Here is a 17,828-nt window from a genome sequence, read left to right on the forward strand (position 1 = left end):
TTTATTGAACATGCCGAGTAAATGCTGGCTGACAAGCAATAAAGCAATGTTGCGCAAGAAGAAGCAAAAGCTGGTGTGTCAATAGAGATCCTAACAGAAAACACATTCATCTCTGTAAGAGTAGCAGAAGCCAGGCTGACACACGATTCTTCCAGTGTCTTTACATCTACAGCTTCCATAGTTTTTCTAGGCAGCGCATGTGCATAGAATGCTAGTTTCCTCCTCTACAAAGCACTCTCGACAAAAAGAGAGCTTTGAATCCTAGATAAAAATTGCTGCTTGATGCAACCAAACATGAATAAGAACACTACAGAAAGAAAATACTGATAAGAATTACAAGTGCAGGAAAAAAATCGTTCCAATCGGCAATCGTGCATGCCTTTCAAGAGACACTTTTTATTCCAATAGAAAGACTGAGAGCTTGCTTCCGCAAGCACACTCTTCCAGTTCCATGCCATTGGAAAAAAGACCTGAGTTTCTTGGAATGTAGCCGCCTGCGCAGTTGGTGGTCACATTTTTTTTTCGCTGAACTTCTATATTTATTTCTATTTTCTTCTATTTTTATATATTATTCATATTTGCAAATTGCATATGCATGCAGTATGCAATATGCATATGCATGCAATATGCATGCGAGTAATATGCATTACTCTGTATGTATATTACACTTTCGGTTGTTAGATCATCTCGGGTTTCTTGTTTGTCCTGTGTGTTCTCTGGCGCCGTTTGCAGCCAGGTTATTCTTTATTTTTTGGCACTGCAACAAGTCGCTTTATTGACCCTTATGATGACTCTCTGTACCTTATATATTTTTTTTATTTGGGCATTGTTGCAAAAACGTAGTGGGTGAAGCAGTAAGAACAGGATACGCAAACTTCTAATTACAAAGTTCATTGTGAAAATGCAGTGATTTATAAAGGTCTCCTGAAAGTAGTGCAGCAAGAAAGTCTGATAAATACTAGTGCTTGATGAAACCAAACATTATCAAAAACAGGAAAGACAAAAAATACAGCTAAATATACAAATTCAGTGAAAAAAAAACATAGTGATCTGCAAGTGCGCATGTGACTACCTTTCAAGAAACTCACGTTTTTTTTCCCAATGGCATGGAACTGGAAGAGTGGGCTTGCATAAGCCAGCTGTCACTCTTTCTATTGGAATAAGAACAGTGTCTATTGAAATGCGCTAGCATTCATGATTTCCGCTTGGAATGATTTTTTTCCTGCACTTGTAATTCTTATCGGTATTTTCTTTCTGTAGGGTTTTTATTTATGTTTGGTTGCATCAAGCACCCATGTTTATGCAGCCTTTAAAGCTCTCTTTCCTTGTAAACAGTATAAAGCGCCACATTTTTACAATAAACCTTAGTTGAAGTTAACCCTCATCCGTCTCTAGTGTCATCCTGTTGATACTGCTTCATGCTATGCACCCTTGCAACATTTGTGTGTGTGTGTGTGTGTGTGTGTGTGTGTGTGTGTGTGTGTGCGTGCGTGTGCGTGTGCGTGTGCGTGTGTGTGTGTGTGTGTGTGTGTGTGTGTGTGTGTGTGTGTGTGTGTGTGTGTGTGTGCATAAATTTGGATGTGAAATCAGGGCCTTGGGCGGGGGTATCGTTCGGCTCCTGTGCAGCCTCATGAATTCATTAACTATAGGGCAACAGAAATACAATGGACATCAACGAAGTGAACACACACATTGCTTCGTTCTTGTACGTTGTCCATCGGTTGCGCTTTAGTTACTAATGAATACACAACTCGTCCAGTTTTCAGTCCTTATGTCGGGCTCATAAGTCCGCTTGTGTCTTGGAATATCTGCACGGCTGTATACCCTGTAACTTAATTTTTGGCCATGTGCTTGCAAGTCGCATGTCAGTCTCCTGATTTTCCTGACAATCTTGTGCGATGTGCACGCCTAGACAGTTTCTGGTGAATCCATGAAGGTGTGCAGGGTGTTGTAGTCTGCAAACTTGCACTGCAAGTGCTGCTTTGATTGCTTTCAGTCCAGCCTTTCTATGTTTAGGATGACCAGGAATGGTACCCACTTCTATGGGGTTTAATTTTATGTAGTGTCATACTGTTACACTGCTAATGCCACGTCAGTGTACTATATGTGACTGATGTTTGCTTGCATCTTCATGATTAGCAACCACCTCTGTGTGTTTGGCAGTTGCATATAGTCTCCATATTGCACGGAATGGGCCTGTTGTGTTTCAAGTTCAAGTGCTCCTGAGGTTGTGTTTCTGAAGGGAAGGGTAGTCGTCTTTGCATCTCGTATGCTAGTTAGCATAATATCTTGGGACCAGGTTCTGAGCTCTTGAGGCAAAAAATTTGTGCTGCAGGATGGATTTCTACTCTGTCTAGGTGCTTGTTCGTTTGCTCTTTCCCGCAGAGGTCTTCAAGCATGGTAAAGTTGGAAAGCCCTGTTATTACCCTATGTCTCTATTCGATTAGTTGTCTTTTTTGTGCGCTGCTGTTAATTCATACCGTAGAATACCTTGGACACAAGCACAGCATCTGCAATTTTCCATAGTATCCGCTCGTCCAACACCATAATTTCGAGATTATTCTTTTCACTGTGTGTAAAATTTGCATCCAGACATGGCCTAATTGTTTCACCCGCATGCTGTCTCTGCCGTCATGGTCTCACACTAGCTGAAAATATGGGGATGTTGACTTGCGGGTATGTTTGTCCAGATATGTGGAGCACAGTGTGCAATCTGGGGTAGTTCCTGATTCTAATTTTTTTTTCTGACGTCGACGTAAGCTTACTTATCAAAAAACGAAAGGCCAGACTGGCGAAGAAATTCTGCAGTGTTCTCTAGAGCTCGTTTCATAATTATTGATTTCTGTATAAGATAGCTTTCCTATAGACTGTAGTATACCATAGACATTGAGTACTTCTTGTAATAAGCATGTGTTGTTGGTGCGGGAGGGTCAAAGGTACCCATTACTCTCGCCTAGAATTTTCTTTCTTTCAAAAAGTTGCGGTTGAACTTAGGTGCTCTACGAGAAATTTTCTAGCTCATCCTTGCTCCTATCAGAGTAGCATGAGGTACTGTAATAAAAACCTCTTCACTCTCTTCATTCTTTCATATGCGGTGTTAGACAATGCCCTCTAATAAAGTTTATGCTGCTTATGGCCCACTCATATCTGCCAGAAGAAACACTTCGCGAAAAAGGTTTTCTTTCTGCTTTGTGCAGGTTGGTAGTATGACCATGTCTTTTGACATTTTTAAATCTGTGGAAGTGGCATGGTACATCATTACTTATAAATGTAGTAATCACGGAGGATATCGTTATCTGGGCTTACACACTAATAAATGTGATGCCAAACTTATTAGACACTGTTATTAGAAACTTGTAAGACATGGCTGTTTCTGCAAACTTGATTAGCTGTGGACGTGCAATAAGTGTTTATACTTGAACGATACAAAGATTCACAGGAAGGGGTGAAACTGGCTGATTTCGCGGTGGTTTTGACTTACTTTGCTTTAACGTGTCGCCTTCTACCGTTTCGTCTACACAAGAACATGCTATTTGCCTGCTTTTCGCATTGTTGCACGAGTTTTATATGACGGTGCAGGAGGGTGCGTTGTCACTCTGCCACTATAGCAAGCCAGTAAATTACTAACCGTAGAGTTAATTACTGTTCAAAGCTAATGTTAATACAGGTACAGCAACGATACAAACCCTGCAACATATCCATGGTTTATTTGTTTCTGCGCAGAAAAAAAAAGGAATTATCCACCAGATCAGAGGTGCGACTTAACGTGCATGAAATATTCGGAAACGGAATGACGATGCTGTTTATTCAAGCCACGGAGTTAATGCTATTGTAGAAAATTCTTTACGATAGCCTGCACGTTTGCCATGTCAAATTTAATAAGTAAGCGAGGTAAAATAACCTTTCAAGAAGCATCGAGAAATTCACGCTTGAAAACTGACAGGAAACGCAACTGAACGATACCGCGTTCAACACAGCGTTGAAACTTCGGGTACTTTGCTGTCTTGTCATTTGCCCTTGCCGAGGTTGAAAGTACTTAAGCTACTCCGTACGCGCGAGTTTTGTAGGCTACTCAAGAGAAGAAAACTCTGACGACCCCAAAAGACCATGCCGTCTCGTGGGAATCGAACACATCGTAGTATTGACGACTCGCAAATGTCTATGAAGCAACCGTGAAAATGCACTTGATTTGCTGCCTAGCGTGTGAACGAACGCATAGAAATAGGAGAATAGAATCTGCGGTAGAATTTTTTTATGCTCCGTTCGCGTACGTAGCGAACTCGGCAATCCACGTCCCCCCGCATCGCACTTGTTGAGCGAGATGGCCATTTCCCTAAGCAAACCGAAATAGCTCTCCGCTCAATTTCGAAGGAAAATCGCAGCGATCGCTGCGACGGTGCCACTGTGCGACCAACCAGTTGGTCGAAGCCGAAAAGGGGGGGGGGGGGTCGGCACTGCGACTGCGATTTTCGTCGCAAGCGAGAGAATTGGCACTTCGAGTGCGACAAAAATAGTATCATGTGAAACAGGCTTCGCTCTCGCACCTGTTCAATCGCACGTACAGCATACGGCGCACGGCGACAATTTTATTCCCCTTAGACTTTATAGAGAACTCACGGCGAATGCAGAAATGCGCCTGCGGTATCCATAGAATTGATATCGTACTAAAACGTGTTTCAGCGGCTCGCCTACGGAAGTTCATTAGAATGACCTCTTCAGCCGTAGGTTACACAAAGCATGCTTGCAGTATGGTAAAACCGCCTCTACGCCACGTAATTACGAGCACGTCTGTCCCGCTTTCACTTGTAAATTTCCTTTGGACATCCCTTGCAGAAATAGGAGCAAGCACTACCGTCGGCCAGACCAGTGCCTCATCGTATTTCTACAGCGAAAAAACGTGCAGAATAAAACATATTCGTAATACTGCAAAAATTCTTGCTGTGTACACACATGCCAGAGTGTCATGTAAATTAGCAGGCTGAGTCGGGATAGAATTTTATTGAGCAGAAGGACCTGAAGCTCACCGTCGAAAAGGTGAATTCGCAGCAGAGCTCAGAGAGGTATGTGATTGAGATATACTACACTTATGTTGCATAGTAGCTGCCTGTTTTTGCAATCCATGCTCACTTAAGAATTTTCTGGCTCTCTATAACGATAAGTGGTCATAGCGGTAGTTATAACGACCGCCCAGTTATGATTTGCCGAGGTCGTAAACATTTGGCATTTTACAGAAGGATGTGCTAAGAACACAAGAGCTGAAAGGCAAGAGTAAAACTATTGTGTCAGAAGATAAAAAATAATACGGAGTTTCGCGTGAGAAAGTCATAATCTGATTCAGTCATAATCAGCCCACGCTGTAGTGGGTTGCTCCGAATTAATTTTCATCCCCTGGGGTTCATTAAGGTGCACCCAATACGTGATACACGACCGTTTTTACGCTCTGCCCTCATCGGAATGCGACCGCCGTTGCTGTGAACGAACTTGCGGAGCAGCGTCGTAGCCACTGGGCTATCCGGCGGGTCCTGTGTGAGATATTTCAGATGCAGCACAGGATAAAATCGGCACAAAGAAGGCAAAATATAGCGCATGTACGTTAACTACTAGAAATCGTGCGCAAACAAACTTCTTCGCGATCATCGCCTCTGCTCGTTGTCATGTGCAGGCCTTCCAGAATCGACTTTTCAGCAAGCAGTACCTGCAGATGGACTACATCCTCGAGGGCCTCCCGGACGTAACAGCGGACCAGCTTTTTTTCATCTATTACGCTTTGGTAAAATGAAGTCGCTGTCGGCCTCCTCAGACTGCACGCTGTCATGACCAGTTTGATTCGCTGATGCATGATTCTGTACACAAATTATTTCGACCTTCAGGGCCCCATCGAGTTTATGTGGCTATAGAATTGCACGGACGTTCGCATTTTGTTCCGAGTCTGTGACAGATATGCCTCGAGAGTTTGTCGCGTTCGCTGCTTTATCGTTGCTATTCCTTTGTGCTATTCTACTACGAAGACGCAAGCTTATTTTTTACAAAAGCAGGCGCATGCGCACCAATGGTACGAACCGTGAGAACTTTCCTTTTTAACGATACGCGTCAGGGTGGAGGCTTGCAGGTGTGAACATCAGCCTGCTCTTGTTGCTGCTTAGTGTCTAATCCTGGTTGCTCATACGCACGTACTCTGATTCGCAAGCGCCAGTGCACCTTTAGATTTCCTGTCGCACATGGCAGTGTTTTCTCTAGTGTCTAGTGTCATTCTGCGCTCTCAGAATCCTCACAGAAGGATACGCTCTTCGAGAGCGTTTTATATGGGGTTTCGAGCACGGGCAAAAGTTGTATATTATGTCAATCATTCGGAACCATGCTTAGAATGCAAGCAAGGAGCCTTCACTGTCAAAGCAATTTGCTGCTGTTTCTTAAGCTCTTTCTTTCTATGGACTGGAGTGAGAGGCACGCAATTTGTTATATGCTGCGGCTCATCATAAATAGACTTCTCTGTAGTTTATGATGCTATCAGCAGATGTAAATGAGCTCATTTAATTCGCAATGACTGCCTGGAAATCGCATTTAAATCGAGAGCTGGACAGACGATAACATTGTTTTTTTTTATGGCACTACATCATTCGCATTGTTAGAATTCTTCTAGAGCTGAATAATTCATCGTTGAGCAATGACTGATTCTCTTCCAATCGACATAACCACAATTTTGCCACATAATGGGGTTACCGATTAGAAACTGGACCTGTGCTCAAGGAATGTTTACTCAGCAGTAATTATTAGCACGGCATCACACAAGGCGTATCTGTACCAAAAGTGCGCTACGAAAGAAAAAGAAAAAAAATATTTTGTTTCTTGAATTTCTCCATCGCAGCAAGCTATGGTGAAAGAACAGAAATGCGAACGTCACCACAGTAACTCGCCATACTTTCAACAATGAGTGCAACAAATGCCGCGATCGCAACGTGTTTCCTAAAGCAAAGACATCAATTCATGAATATACACATGGCGAGCATAGTTGATATAGAGCTAGCAGAGTTTAATATGTCTGTCACTGTAATTCGTCTGTTGCTATAAGAACATAACTTTTTTCAGGTGAAGAATTTAATGTCTCTCACTGTGATTCGCCTGTTGCCAGAAAAATATAACTTTTTTCACGTGAAGTCTCTCACGAGCTTGCCTAAAATATGCGCTAAAGCATGGTAGCCATAAACTGATGCACACAACATCCACGTCGTGAAGCAATAACACAGCACTGGATGCCAATCTAATTAACTCTTCATTTACGCAAGTTTAGAACCTGCATTCACAAAGCGTTATTTAGGCTACAACTCGTGTTAAGAGGAAATGCCAGCCAGTCCTAATGCATTACACACTATTGAAGAAGGTTGCCAGCAAATGGCAAAAAGGACTTACAAACGAAAAACTTTTCTTGTTTTGGCACTGGATTGTGGTTCTCAGCGAGCGTTTGTTATTATTTGTCTTTATTAAACGGAAAATGTAAACATTGCTGGCTATTTCAAATGCTAAGCGTATCGCGCGCTCTAACCCAGTCAATTCGAGCGCATCACGTATAGTACATCACATGTAGCCTTAGCCGACGACGTATGCGCCGAAAGCTGACGCACCTAGGCTGCTGCATGCCATAGCACCATAATCAGAAATAGTGGCAGCGTCTGGAGATTATAAATTTCAATGCTGCGTCAAATGACTTTATCAAGTTCTTTTTTTATGTAATGGGCAGAAATAACGTTTTCGTGCTATATGACGCTCTAAAAGTCTAGAAATATAATGTGTTCATAGAGTTGACTACTTACTGCACTCGCTGAGCCAATTGATAGAAGCGCGATCTCTTAACGACTGAGCTGTGTCTTGGCGCTAAGTTTAGTGTCTCACGCTTGGCAGACACGTAAGCGCTACTGCTCACGCCAAGTGTCAGCAGGCCGACTCATTGCACGCAGATGCAGCATGTGATTATAGTCGCACAAGAACGTCCACTGCCAGTACAATAATTTCATTACTACGGTTATTTCTTTATTCCAACTTGATACGGCTTCTCCCACACTTGCAGAGCCACTGTGAAATATCTGGTCATGGTTCTACCGCGTCCATGATGAACGCAGAAGAGAGGTGAGTGACGTGTATATGAGTCACATGAGCAGAACGAGTCGTACAAAAAATGCTGCCTATATTATATGACAGCATACAATAATTTCTTCGTTCATTGCTAGCGACCCTTACTTAGCCCCTATATATTACTTTCTGCTGCTACTACCAAAGATCGCTCTGTCTGGAAAGTATCACGAGCTTTGTCAAAATGCGTACTAACTTTTGAGTACATCTTATGGTGCGAAGTCAAAGAAGACATACACGAAAAGTAAGTTGTGGCATTGTGGACGACGCCGACACAAACACCTAGAGATGAGCGAACCGTATAACTGAACACCATGTGTGGGAAACTGTAGTCTTGTTTCAATACTATTTGCCCTGTCATGACCTTAAAATTATGATAATCGTTTAGCGCAGTGCAGGCATGTACCCAGAGGGGGGCCTACCTCTCCCCAAATTAAGCGGCATAGCCCCCCCCGCCCCACTCCCCGCCCACGCCACCACTCCTCATGCACATTCCTAAAGCGCCGCCTTAGCAGTCTTGAGACTTGACAGCTACATATACGGCGCTAAACATTTTGCTGCCTTTTTCACTCATTTTGGACGACCGTAGTTATCGCCATTTGCTGGGGTGTGAAGGCCGCTTCTCTCATCGATTCGGTGGCCGCGTGATTAAGTCGAGGTGCGTTCACTTGCTACCATCTATTCAATGGTCACACGCGTCGCTGTTGCTTCGTTAGTTCAACCTTTGTTTAGACTGATCCAGGGACCAGTAAATGGATTCGATTCGTAGTCACCGTTCTGTATGCTCGTGGAACAAGTTGTGGCTGAGGAAAACACTAGTTGCTTTTAACTTTTCTTTTTCTTCATTATTTCCTCGAGTGACGGCTCGCCGCGACGCTGGCAGATCCTTGGAACCATATACCCGTGATATGGGTTAGATAAGGTGGAAAATAAAATAATGCGAAAGCGCGTCCATCATCAAGTTCTGCATTAACAAATAAACACATAAGCAATAGAACTGTCACCCGTTATCTCGTTTGGTTCTTCCCTAATTGTACAGCACAGTTCGTGCAAAAAAAAAAATCTGGAAACCATAGTCGCAAAGAGTTGAGAAATTAAGCGACCTACTAAGAGTCAAGGCAACAGCCAAACAGGGAGAAGAAACGAAAATTTACAAAGTTAGCCGTTGTTTGTGAAAATATTCATGGATCAATATTTTTTTATTTAGAAAGGAAGTAGAGAAAACGCCGCCGTATGTGGCGAACAATTCCGTGTCTTTTGAATAACGCTTCTGCAGTTATAAGTCGAGCCGTTTGACGTAGCCACTTCTCTGCTGTGCTTATGTCGGTGGTTTTCTAACCTTCCGCAGTGGGCGCAGTACGTCTAGAACCGCAGCGTCCTGCGCTATACGTGGTTGTACGGGACTGCCGGGCACGGATCGTTACGCAACTTCCCAGATAACAATACGAGTCGGTTTTGGCGCTTATCTTGGTGGAGCAGTGCGCGAGGGATCCAGAAGAACTGTGATTGTTCCGCAAATATATGTTTGTCTATAATTCTTCCAGAGCTAGTTTGAAGAACGCTACTAGAAATTTTTATTTTACACTTTCCCTTGTTTACTTGTTCTTAGCAGTGTTCCTCCTGCACTTTTTTGCTGCGCTAGTGCATTTGATGGAGTTACTTGTTTGCAAGTAAAGGAGAGGTGTAATGCCGGCATAACAACAGCGCCAAGGAACCCACACAAAAGAAAGGAACACTCACAGACACGGACAATCGCTGCACTCACAACTGATTTTATTCCATAAAAAGAAGTCGAATATAAAGGCTGCTTCGCGCATGCGCGTTCGGAGAAAAAGAACCCGTGCCACCACAGCACCACACAAAGTACATCTTATCTTCTTGCTGAGAAAAGGTCGCATTCCCAACTATATGACACAACCGACGTGTCACTAATGCAATTACTGCCCTTTCTCTTTATATGGAAGGCTTGCAGCATCTCTCGTGTGGTCTGGTCTTGGCCCCGACCTAATATCATTGCACTCTCAAATGAACTGCAGTGCTGTACTAAGCGCACGTCTTCGCTGTTCTCTAAATTTCGTTGGTGCTCCCTCAGGCGATCGTTCAGACGTCTGCCAGTTAGGCTTACATAGGCTTTTCCGCAGGACAGCGGTATCTCGTATGCCATTCCTGATTGGCACCGCAAATATGGCCTTGCATGCGTTCCTCCACATCCACTTTTTGCGGATTCCTTGCCGGAGATACGAGGACGTAGCTTGGATAGCTTTTCCGGAGCGGAACAAACGAGCGGTACCCCAAACCAGGGGGCAACCTTTTTCAGGTTGTGCGCGAAATTTTGTATAGGTAGGGTACTACTTCCAGTCTTAAGCTTCTTTCTTCTTCCCTCGCCATCAGGCTCGACAGCCTCCACGATCGACTGAGGGTAACCAGAAGCTAAAACTCTTTCCAATTTACTATTAAAGGTGGCTTGCATTTCATGTGCGCACGATTTGTCTAATGCTGATATCAGGCAGAGGTTCACAATACATCGTTTTATGGCGTTTGAATGGGCGGAATCATAAGGGAGGAGCATTGATATGTCAGTTGTGTCATATAGTTCGGAATGTGACCTTTTCTCGACAAGAAGATAAGATGTACTTTGTGGGGTGCAGTGGTGGCACGGGTTCTTTTTCTCCGAACGCGCATGCGCGATGCAGCCTTTATATTCGACTTCTTTTCATGGAATAAAATCAGTTGTGAGTGCAGCAATTGTCTGTGTCTGTCGGTGTTCCTTTCTTCTGTGTGGGTTTGTTGGCGCTGCTGTAATGCCTGCAATAAGTGACCAACTATCCCAACAATTTTACTGAGAGGTGCATCTCACAGGCGCACCTGCGAATAACACCTTATTTCATTTCTCTTTTGCGGTTTTCCGCGTCTTTATGGCGAATGGTGGGCATCATTCATATTTGTTCTAGTAAAGGTGACCCCACTTATTTGCATAGAAAAGCTACCTAGGGTTGTCACCCCCCCCCCCCTCCCCCGAAAGAAATCCTGGTTACGTGCTTGACCCAGTGAAATGGCTAAGCACAAATTAGTAACTCTTGAATATGTTATTCCGAAAAGTGACGAGCATGATTTCATTTTTATACGTGCAGGGTCAACGTGCCTCTGATGAATTCGTTCGAGTTCTCAGCTGCCTTCAAATGTCCCAACAATCACAAGATGAACCCGAGCAACAAGTGCAGCTTCTGGGACTGACCACTGTCATGGGAAGATGACTTGCTATTTTTAAAAAGTGGACAAAAAAAAAAGTCAACAAAATACGCTGCTAAGCCGCTTAGAACTTCAGCTGGGCGTCCATTTTGATGGTTCCTTTACTATTAATAAAAGGTAAAGCTGAACACTACTCACGATGACTGTCGACGGTAATCCGTTTAGCAGTGAATAAGCATAACGACTGGACGTATTGTCAGCGTCGAAATGAGTTGTCTATGAGGCCGGTTTCCTTTTTCATGCTACGATGGTGATGGTGATTGATTGGCATCCCATTTGAAGTGGAGCAGTGACAAATAGTCACCTAACCTGCTCAACTAATTCAGGTACGTTATACATGTTTTTTATCTAGTATTTTTGCATATATCTCCTTAATCTTTTTTCTTTCAAATTCTACCTTGTACCTCTAGCTATGATTGTAAGAGATCCGGTCGCATCAATCTCTTCCCTGATTTTTTCCTCCAGTACTCTAAACGTTTCTTGTTTATCTCGGCTGCTGACCGGTTGACGATTCCGTCCACTTGAAACGCAAGCGCTTCAGGAAGGTGTTCGTTACCTACGGTTCTCATTGGGTGAATGTCTTCACATTCTATTAGGATGTGCTGAGTAGTCTTCGAATTTTTGCTGCAGCATACGCATGCGTCATCTGGTTCTTAATATTTGTTCCGGTATGTTTTTCTCCCGAGGCAACCAGCTCGAGCCTCAAATGGCAAGGCACTACCTTTAGTGTTATCGAACAGATTTTCCCTTCTCATTTATTTCTTCCCATTTTTGTAAATCTCCATGGTATCTTTTTTCCATTCTTCGCATATAATACAATTCTTTCACTTTCTTTCTGTTGACTCCTGTTTGTCTATTCACACTTTCAATTACCCTGTACTTCACTGCAAACTTTCTTGACATCTTTCTCCATTCTGTGTTCACGCTCTTCAGGTACAGATAGTAGTGCACTTTAGCCGCCCATTCATTTTGGTTCACGTTGCTGAGCCTTTCTTCAAGACCAATGCTATTATATGCTTTACTGACTTCAAAAGAGGCCCAACCCTTGTCACTCCGCACTGACTCATTTGTGGTTTTATCGTGGGCTCCCGAAGCCATCCGTTCTACTGACCTTTGGTTAAATTCCAACCCCGACAAGATATCCGATCTGAAGCACAGAATGTCATTTGCGATAGTTAGCGCTGGCACCGTTGCTGCGTTTCAGATTCCACGCACCACCTCATATCCCTAACAATACTCGACGCCATCTAGCGCCGCCGCCGCGAAGCCTGCGCGTGGCCTTGGAACTGCCTGGCGCCCCGGTGCGTCCGAACGCAGAGAGACGCGTCATCTTGCAATCGGGCTTCTCTCTCGCGCGTCTTTCAGTGCGAGTTGCGTCCTGTTGTGCACTGGCTTGAAGTACGTTCATGGCCTCCGAGACGAGAAGCGCGGCACTCCGGTTCCTACGTACGCTGAGAATTGTTCACACCCTTGCTACACTCGGCGGTGCATAATCATTGCCATTTTCGGTTCATTGAAGAGCGGCACATAACCAGTGTATTCATGGCGCAACTCGCTAGAGCGTTGACGTAAATGGTGTTCCTTGAAAAGGGGCACGCGCGCAGTACATTCACATCGCATCCTGGTAATGCGTCACGTTTATGTTCGTGAAGAACCCTGCGCGTCTGATTCCGCTCAGCATCCGGCGAATTGACTCATTCAGAAACAAGGAGCGCCACGCTTTCCCCCTGCGGCGCATTTTGGCTAGAGGATGTGCCGGGCAGCTGCCGTCAATATCAATGTTGAGGCTTCGTGCGATTTTTTTTTTTCGTTGCTGTGGCAGTATTCATATGTTTTTCGTGGTTGTTGGTTGCGAGCTGCTGCTAGTGTGCGTACTACTGCACCTTGGGTAAGCATTTTGCAATTAATTCACTGCCTTAAGCATGTTGCAGAAAAAGAAGAAAGGTGGCAAGAGACGGCCACTCCATATGGTGCGCCCATGTAGACTTAGAGAGCCGCGTTAAACTGGCTCGCCGCAAACGAGAGTACGCAGCTTTGGTGACGCTAGATGTAGCAAAAGCATACGACTCTGTAGAACATTGTATTCTATTCGATAAACTTCAGTCTACGAATATCCCAAAATATATAACCGCTTGGATCTATGAATTTATAAGAGATAGAGAGTTTTATTGTTACCAACGCGGTATTTCGACGTCCAAACACAAGCAGACAAGAGGTGTACCACAGGGTTCCGTTCTTTCCCCTATATTATTTAATATTTTGCTAAGCACAATTCCTTTGTGTCCGGAAGTACATGTTTATGGTTACGCGGACGATATCGCATTTTTTACGTCCGCAAATAATATACATTCACTACAACAGTCGTTGCAGAATTACTTAGGAATGCTGGAGACATGGCTAGAGGGGTTATGCATGTCGTTAAATATTAGCAAAAGTGCAGTATTGGTATTCCCATTAACGGCACAGGTGCAAATTACTTTACAGTACCGACAGGAAATCATTCCTCAAGTTGACGAAGTCAAGTACCTTGGTGTCATTTACGATGGCAAACTCACCTGGCGCAGTCACATTGAACATATTAAAACAAAGGCAGAACGAGCCGTAGCTATGCTCCGCCGGCTCAGCCACCGTCGCTCTGGACTACGCAGGGATACCTTACTGATGATCTATAAAATGTATGTTCGGCCCATATTAGAATTCGGCTGCGTGATACTTTCCGGTGGCCCCGCCTACAAAATTAAACCTCTCATACTTTTGGAAAGAGAAGCACTACGGTCATGCCTCGGGCTTCCTAGATTTGTTGCCAATGCTGTTTTATATCAGGAAGCTCATATACCCACCCTAGATTGCAGATTCCGCATGCTTACGGTTCAGACATTTTTAAAAATTTATGAGTTTTCAAAAAGACGTACGCAATATGCCTTTATCACTGAACCTGCTGAGTTTTTCCAAGTATCGTGGTCGAGATTGCACAGCCCTCAGATAGTATTCGTACAAGCACAGTTACAAAAACTGGATGTATCCATACGCCAAGTTTACCATTCAAATGATGCCTTTACAGACCTCAAAATTGAGTTCGAGGACATATTTCCTAATCATGCAAAACTATTACCAAGGCAATGTTTAATTAATATCTTACACGGCCACCTGCACCAGCTAACCACTGACAACGTAGTAGCTACTGACGCTTCTGTTTGCAATGAGAAGGCAGGAGTGGGGATCTTCTCTGAATCTCTTCAATGGTCCTACTCCCTTCGCCTTCCCGACTTCACACCTATATTTCAGGCAGAACTATTAGCGATTATATTAGCATTACGAAAACTCCCCCAAAAAGACCCATTAGCTGTTATCATGACCGACTCGCTATCTGTATGCACCGCACTAACTGCATCATTAAATTCAGCAATTCAAAGAACATTTCGTTCCATGATACCTCCGTACTTACGAAAAGTATGTTTGCTTTGGGTACCGGGACATCGTGGGTTGCACTTGAATGAAATGGCAGATTCACTCGCACGAGCATCCCTTAACGGCCCTATCATACCTGTTTTGCCGACATCAGCTTATGTCGCCGCGGCAAGGTACAGAAATTTCGCTATATCTCAAAATTCTGCAATATCCATGCTAACACCGTGTTCTGAATTCCACCATCTTGGCTTCCCATGGAATATTAATTGGTGTCCTTCAAGGCAATTGGAAGTATCTTTTACAAAATTGAGATGCCGTATACCTCCTCTAAATTTTTACTTACACAGGTCTGGTCTCGCGACGTCCCCTCTATATTCTTATTGCAGTGCACCTGAAACTATCGAACATTATTTTCTCTCATGCCGCCGCTTTCTAAGACAAAGAAGAATATTAGAATACTCATTTACCAAACTTGGCCTATCACTAACCTCGACAAACATTCTTTCTTTTGGGGCAACTTCACTGGGAACCAGCCACAGGGATGCTTTTCTTGCTGTTTACAATTTTATTAGAGAGACAAAAAGAGTACCTTGCTGATTTTCTACAATTATCCATAGTTTCTATTACTTAATTCCTTTACGTTAAATTATTTTATCAAAATTCTTACCAATACTTTCATTGCAAGTCTAAATTACAGTTCTATCGTCCCACGCTCCACTATTCAAATCTAGTTTCTCTATACTTCTAACCTTACGGAAAACCGCCTGCTTCTTGGCCAATCCCCCATAGTGGGTACGCGCCACTGTCTGGGACACAAGACAAGACAAGACAAGACGGTGCTATCTACACGACGAAATGCAGGATAGGCCGCAACAACAAGAGCTTACCAAAAGACGTCGTGGCAAGAGGCTTCTATAGCTTCACCGCATTACTGTGGTGTATTGTAGCGAAGCGTACGTGGCGTATTTTGTGAAAAAGAATCGCGGACAGTCGCGAAACGCCCTCCCCCTCCCCCCCCCCCCCCCCCCGTCCCTCCCCTCGACACACTCTGGCAGCCCAGGCTACACCCGAGATCCTGCACCATTCACGTTATCCGAATAGGCCCTGAAGCTTCCGTTGACTGGCATTATACTTATGTTTGCGCGCTAAATGATCTCACAACACACATTTTATTGGGTTGAAATTTAGGTCACCCATTATGGAAGCAATACAGCATCTTATAGTCTGCATAGTTCATTGTAACACTTGACGTTGATGCTTACCTTGTTGGTCAAGCAAAAAAAGCGAATTTGTCTTCATGAATACCTTGCTGATACACCCACGAGGAATAGGTTGCGCGAAATATCGAAGGCCATCCTCCGCCTAACTGCAGATAACGGAAGTGACATGTCCGGGCATGTTTCGGAAATTAGTATGACATATAAATGTTGCCTAGAATATTTGCAGGTTTGTGAAGAAAAATACAGACAGACAGAACTCCAGCAAACTACTTAAATCCAAGCATTCTTTGTGTGATTGGCTAATGAACCATGCGTGCGTGCACATGAAGTGTGGTTTTCGCGGGATAAGTATTAGTTAACAAAGAACAGCATGTTATACGAACAAATTATTTGATTTGCTGTCAACTTTAGACAGGCTCGATATTATGTAAACTTCTATATACATGCAGTATATTATAAATACATATTTATTTATATTTTTACTGATTAATAGCTTCTTGTGGCGCTTGTGGGGTTTCTGATGCATCTGTTTCCTTCTAGTTCAAATGCGGATTGAAACGCGCCGAGTGTCCCAACGCGCTCGTTTGCCTGCGAGAATTTTTCTATGCCACTTGTGGAACTATACGTCCGTGGCGTTGACCGTTTGATGGCAGATATGTGCGAAAACGTGTCTGGAACTCGGCAAGAAAGCTTTGCTTTAAGATGTCTGCTTTAAAAAATACTAATTTCTCTTCGTCGGCACTTTTCGCAGTTGGTAATGTCCGAAACATGCCTGTAATGTCACTTCCGCCATCTGCAATGTGGCAGTAAAAATCCTTCGAGATATGCTTGCAACAGCCGCTCGGGGCTGCATCTGAGAGGTGCAGACGAACACGAATTCGCAGTCATTTCTTCACAAATTGGGCAAGTGACAACGCAAGGTGTAATTCCGAACAATGAGGGTGAGAAAATGCGACCCATTTGCAAACTTTGAGCAACAACGGAGCTTCGGCAAGTGCAAAATGTATTTTTGTACGATGTTTGGAGAAAAACGCACGTCTCTGTATAATTGCCTTGTCGACAGTACTCCCAATAACAAATAACATTAGGAAGTGTTGACCCTCCTGATCTTTTTCTAACTTTAACTACGATATTGATGTACATATCGAAAATAATTCAGGCAGCTTGCAGAGAACTTGCCTGCGTGAAGCAGCAAGAAAACGCGTGATGTTGCTTGCGCGGATCACAACGACCATGCAAATGCATGGCGGTAAAAGACGATAACGGAGCCGCTAGGGGCGCGCGTGACCCCCTGAAAAGTTGCATTTAAGGCATCTTTTTCGTCATCGCAGAGCCGCGCATGCCTACTGGAAAATAACTAGTTACCCAAGTTGGCGTCAAAGACATCCATTGAAGAGCGGCACAAACCTACTGGTACGTACCCAGAGACCCAAGTTGGCATCAAAGAGGTTAATTGGAGGCCGGCGCAGCTAAGTGGCGCATGCCCAGTAGTGCAAAGCGACGTCATTTTTTTTTTATAAGGGCGCTACCCATTCGACCGCGAACTATACGAATGAGCCAGGTAGGCGGTAAAACGGTTGTGCGTGTGTGCGTGCGTGCGTGCGTGCGTGCGTGTGTGTGTGTGTGTGTGTGTGTGTGTGTGTGTGTGTGTGTGTGTGTGTGTGTGTGTGTGTCTGTGTGTGTGTGTGCGTGTGTGTGTGTGTGTGCGTGTGCGTGTGTGTGTGTGTGTGTGTGTGTGTGTGTGTGTGCGTGTGCGTGTGCGTGTGCGTGTGCGTGTGTGTGTGTGTGTGTGTGTGTGTGTGCATTGCCGAGATTGGAACTGCACGC

The 17,828-nt window shown here is 44.1% G+C and overlaps 1 protein-coding gene across 1 annotated transcript in view; it reads left to right on the forward strand.

The window, feature by feature from the left end:
* Positions 1–11,501, forward strand: part of LOC126540235 (endothelin-converting enzyme homolog) — a 73,304-nt gene extending 61,803 nt beyond the window's left edge. The window contains exons 8-10 of the mRNA XM_055075905.2: positions 5,663–5,770; positions 8,063–8,121; positions 11,256–11,501. Coding sequence (XP_054931880.1) covers positions 5,663–5,770; positions 8,063–8,121; positions 11,256–11,358 — 270 coding nt within the window. The 3' untranslated portion in view covers positions 11,359–11,501. The remainder of the gene's footprint in view (positions 1–5,662; positions 5,771–8,062; positions 8,122–11,255) is intronic.
* Positions 11,502–17,828: the final 6,327 nt, after the last annotated feature.

Source organism: Dermacentor andersoni, chromosome 2 (genome assembly GCF_023375885.2).
Source record: "Dermacentor andersoni chromosome 2, qqDerAnde1_hic_scaffold, whole genome shotgun sequence".
NCBI classification, from domain to species: Eukaryota; Metazoa; Arthropoda; class Arachnida; order Ixodida; family Ixodidae; genus Dermacentor; species Dermacentor andersoni.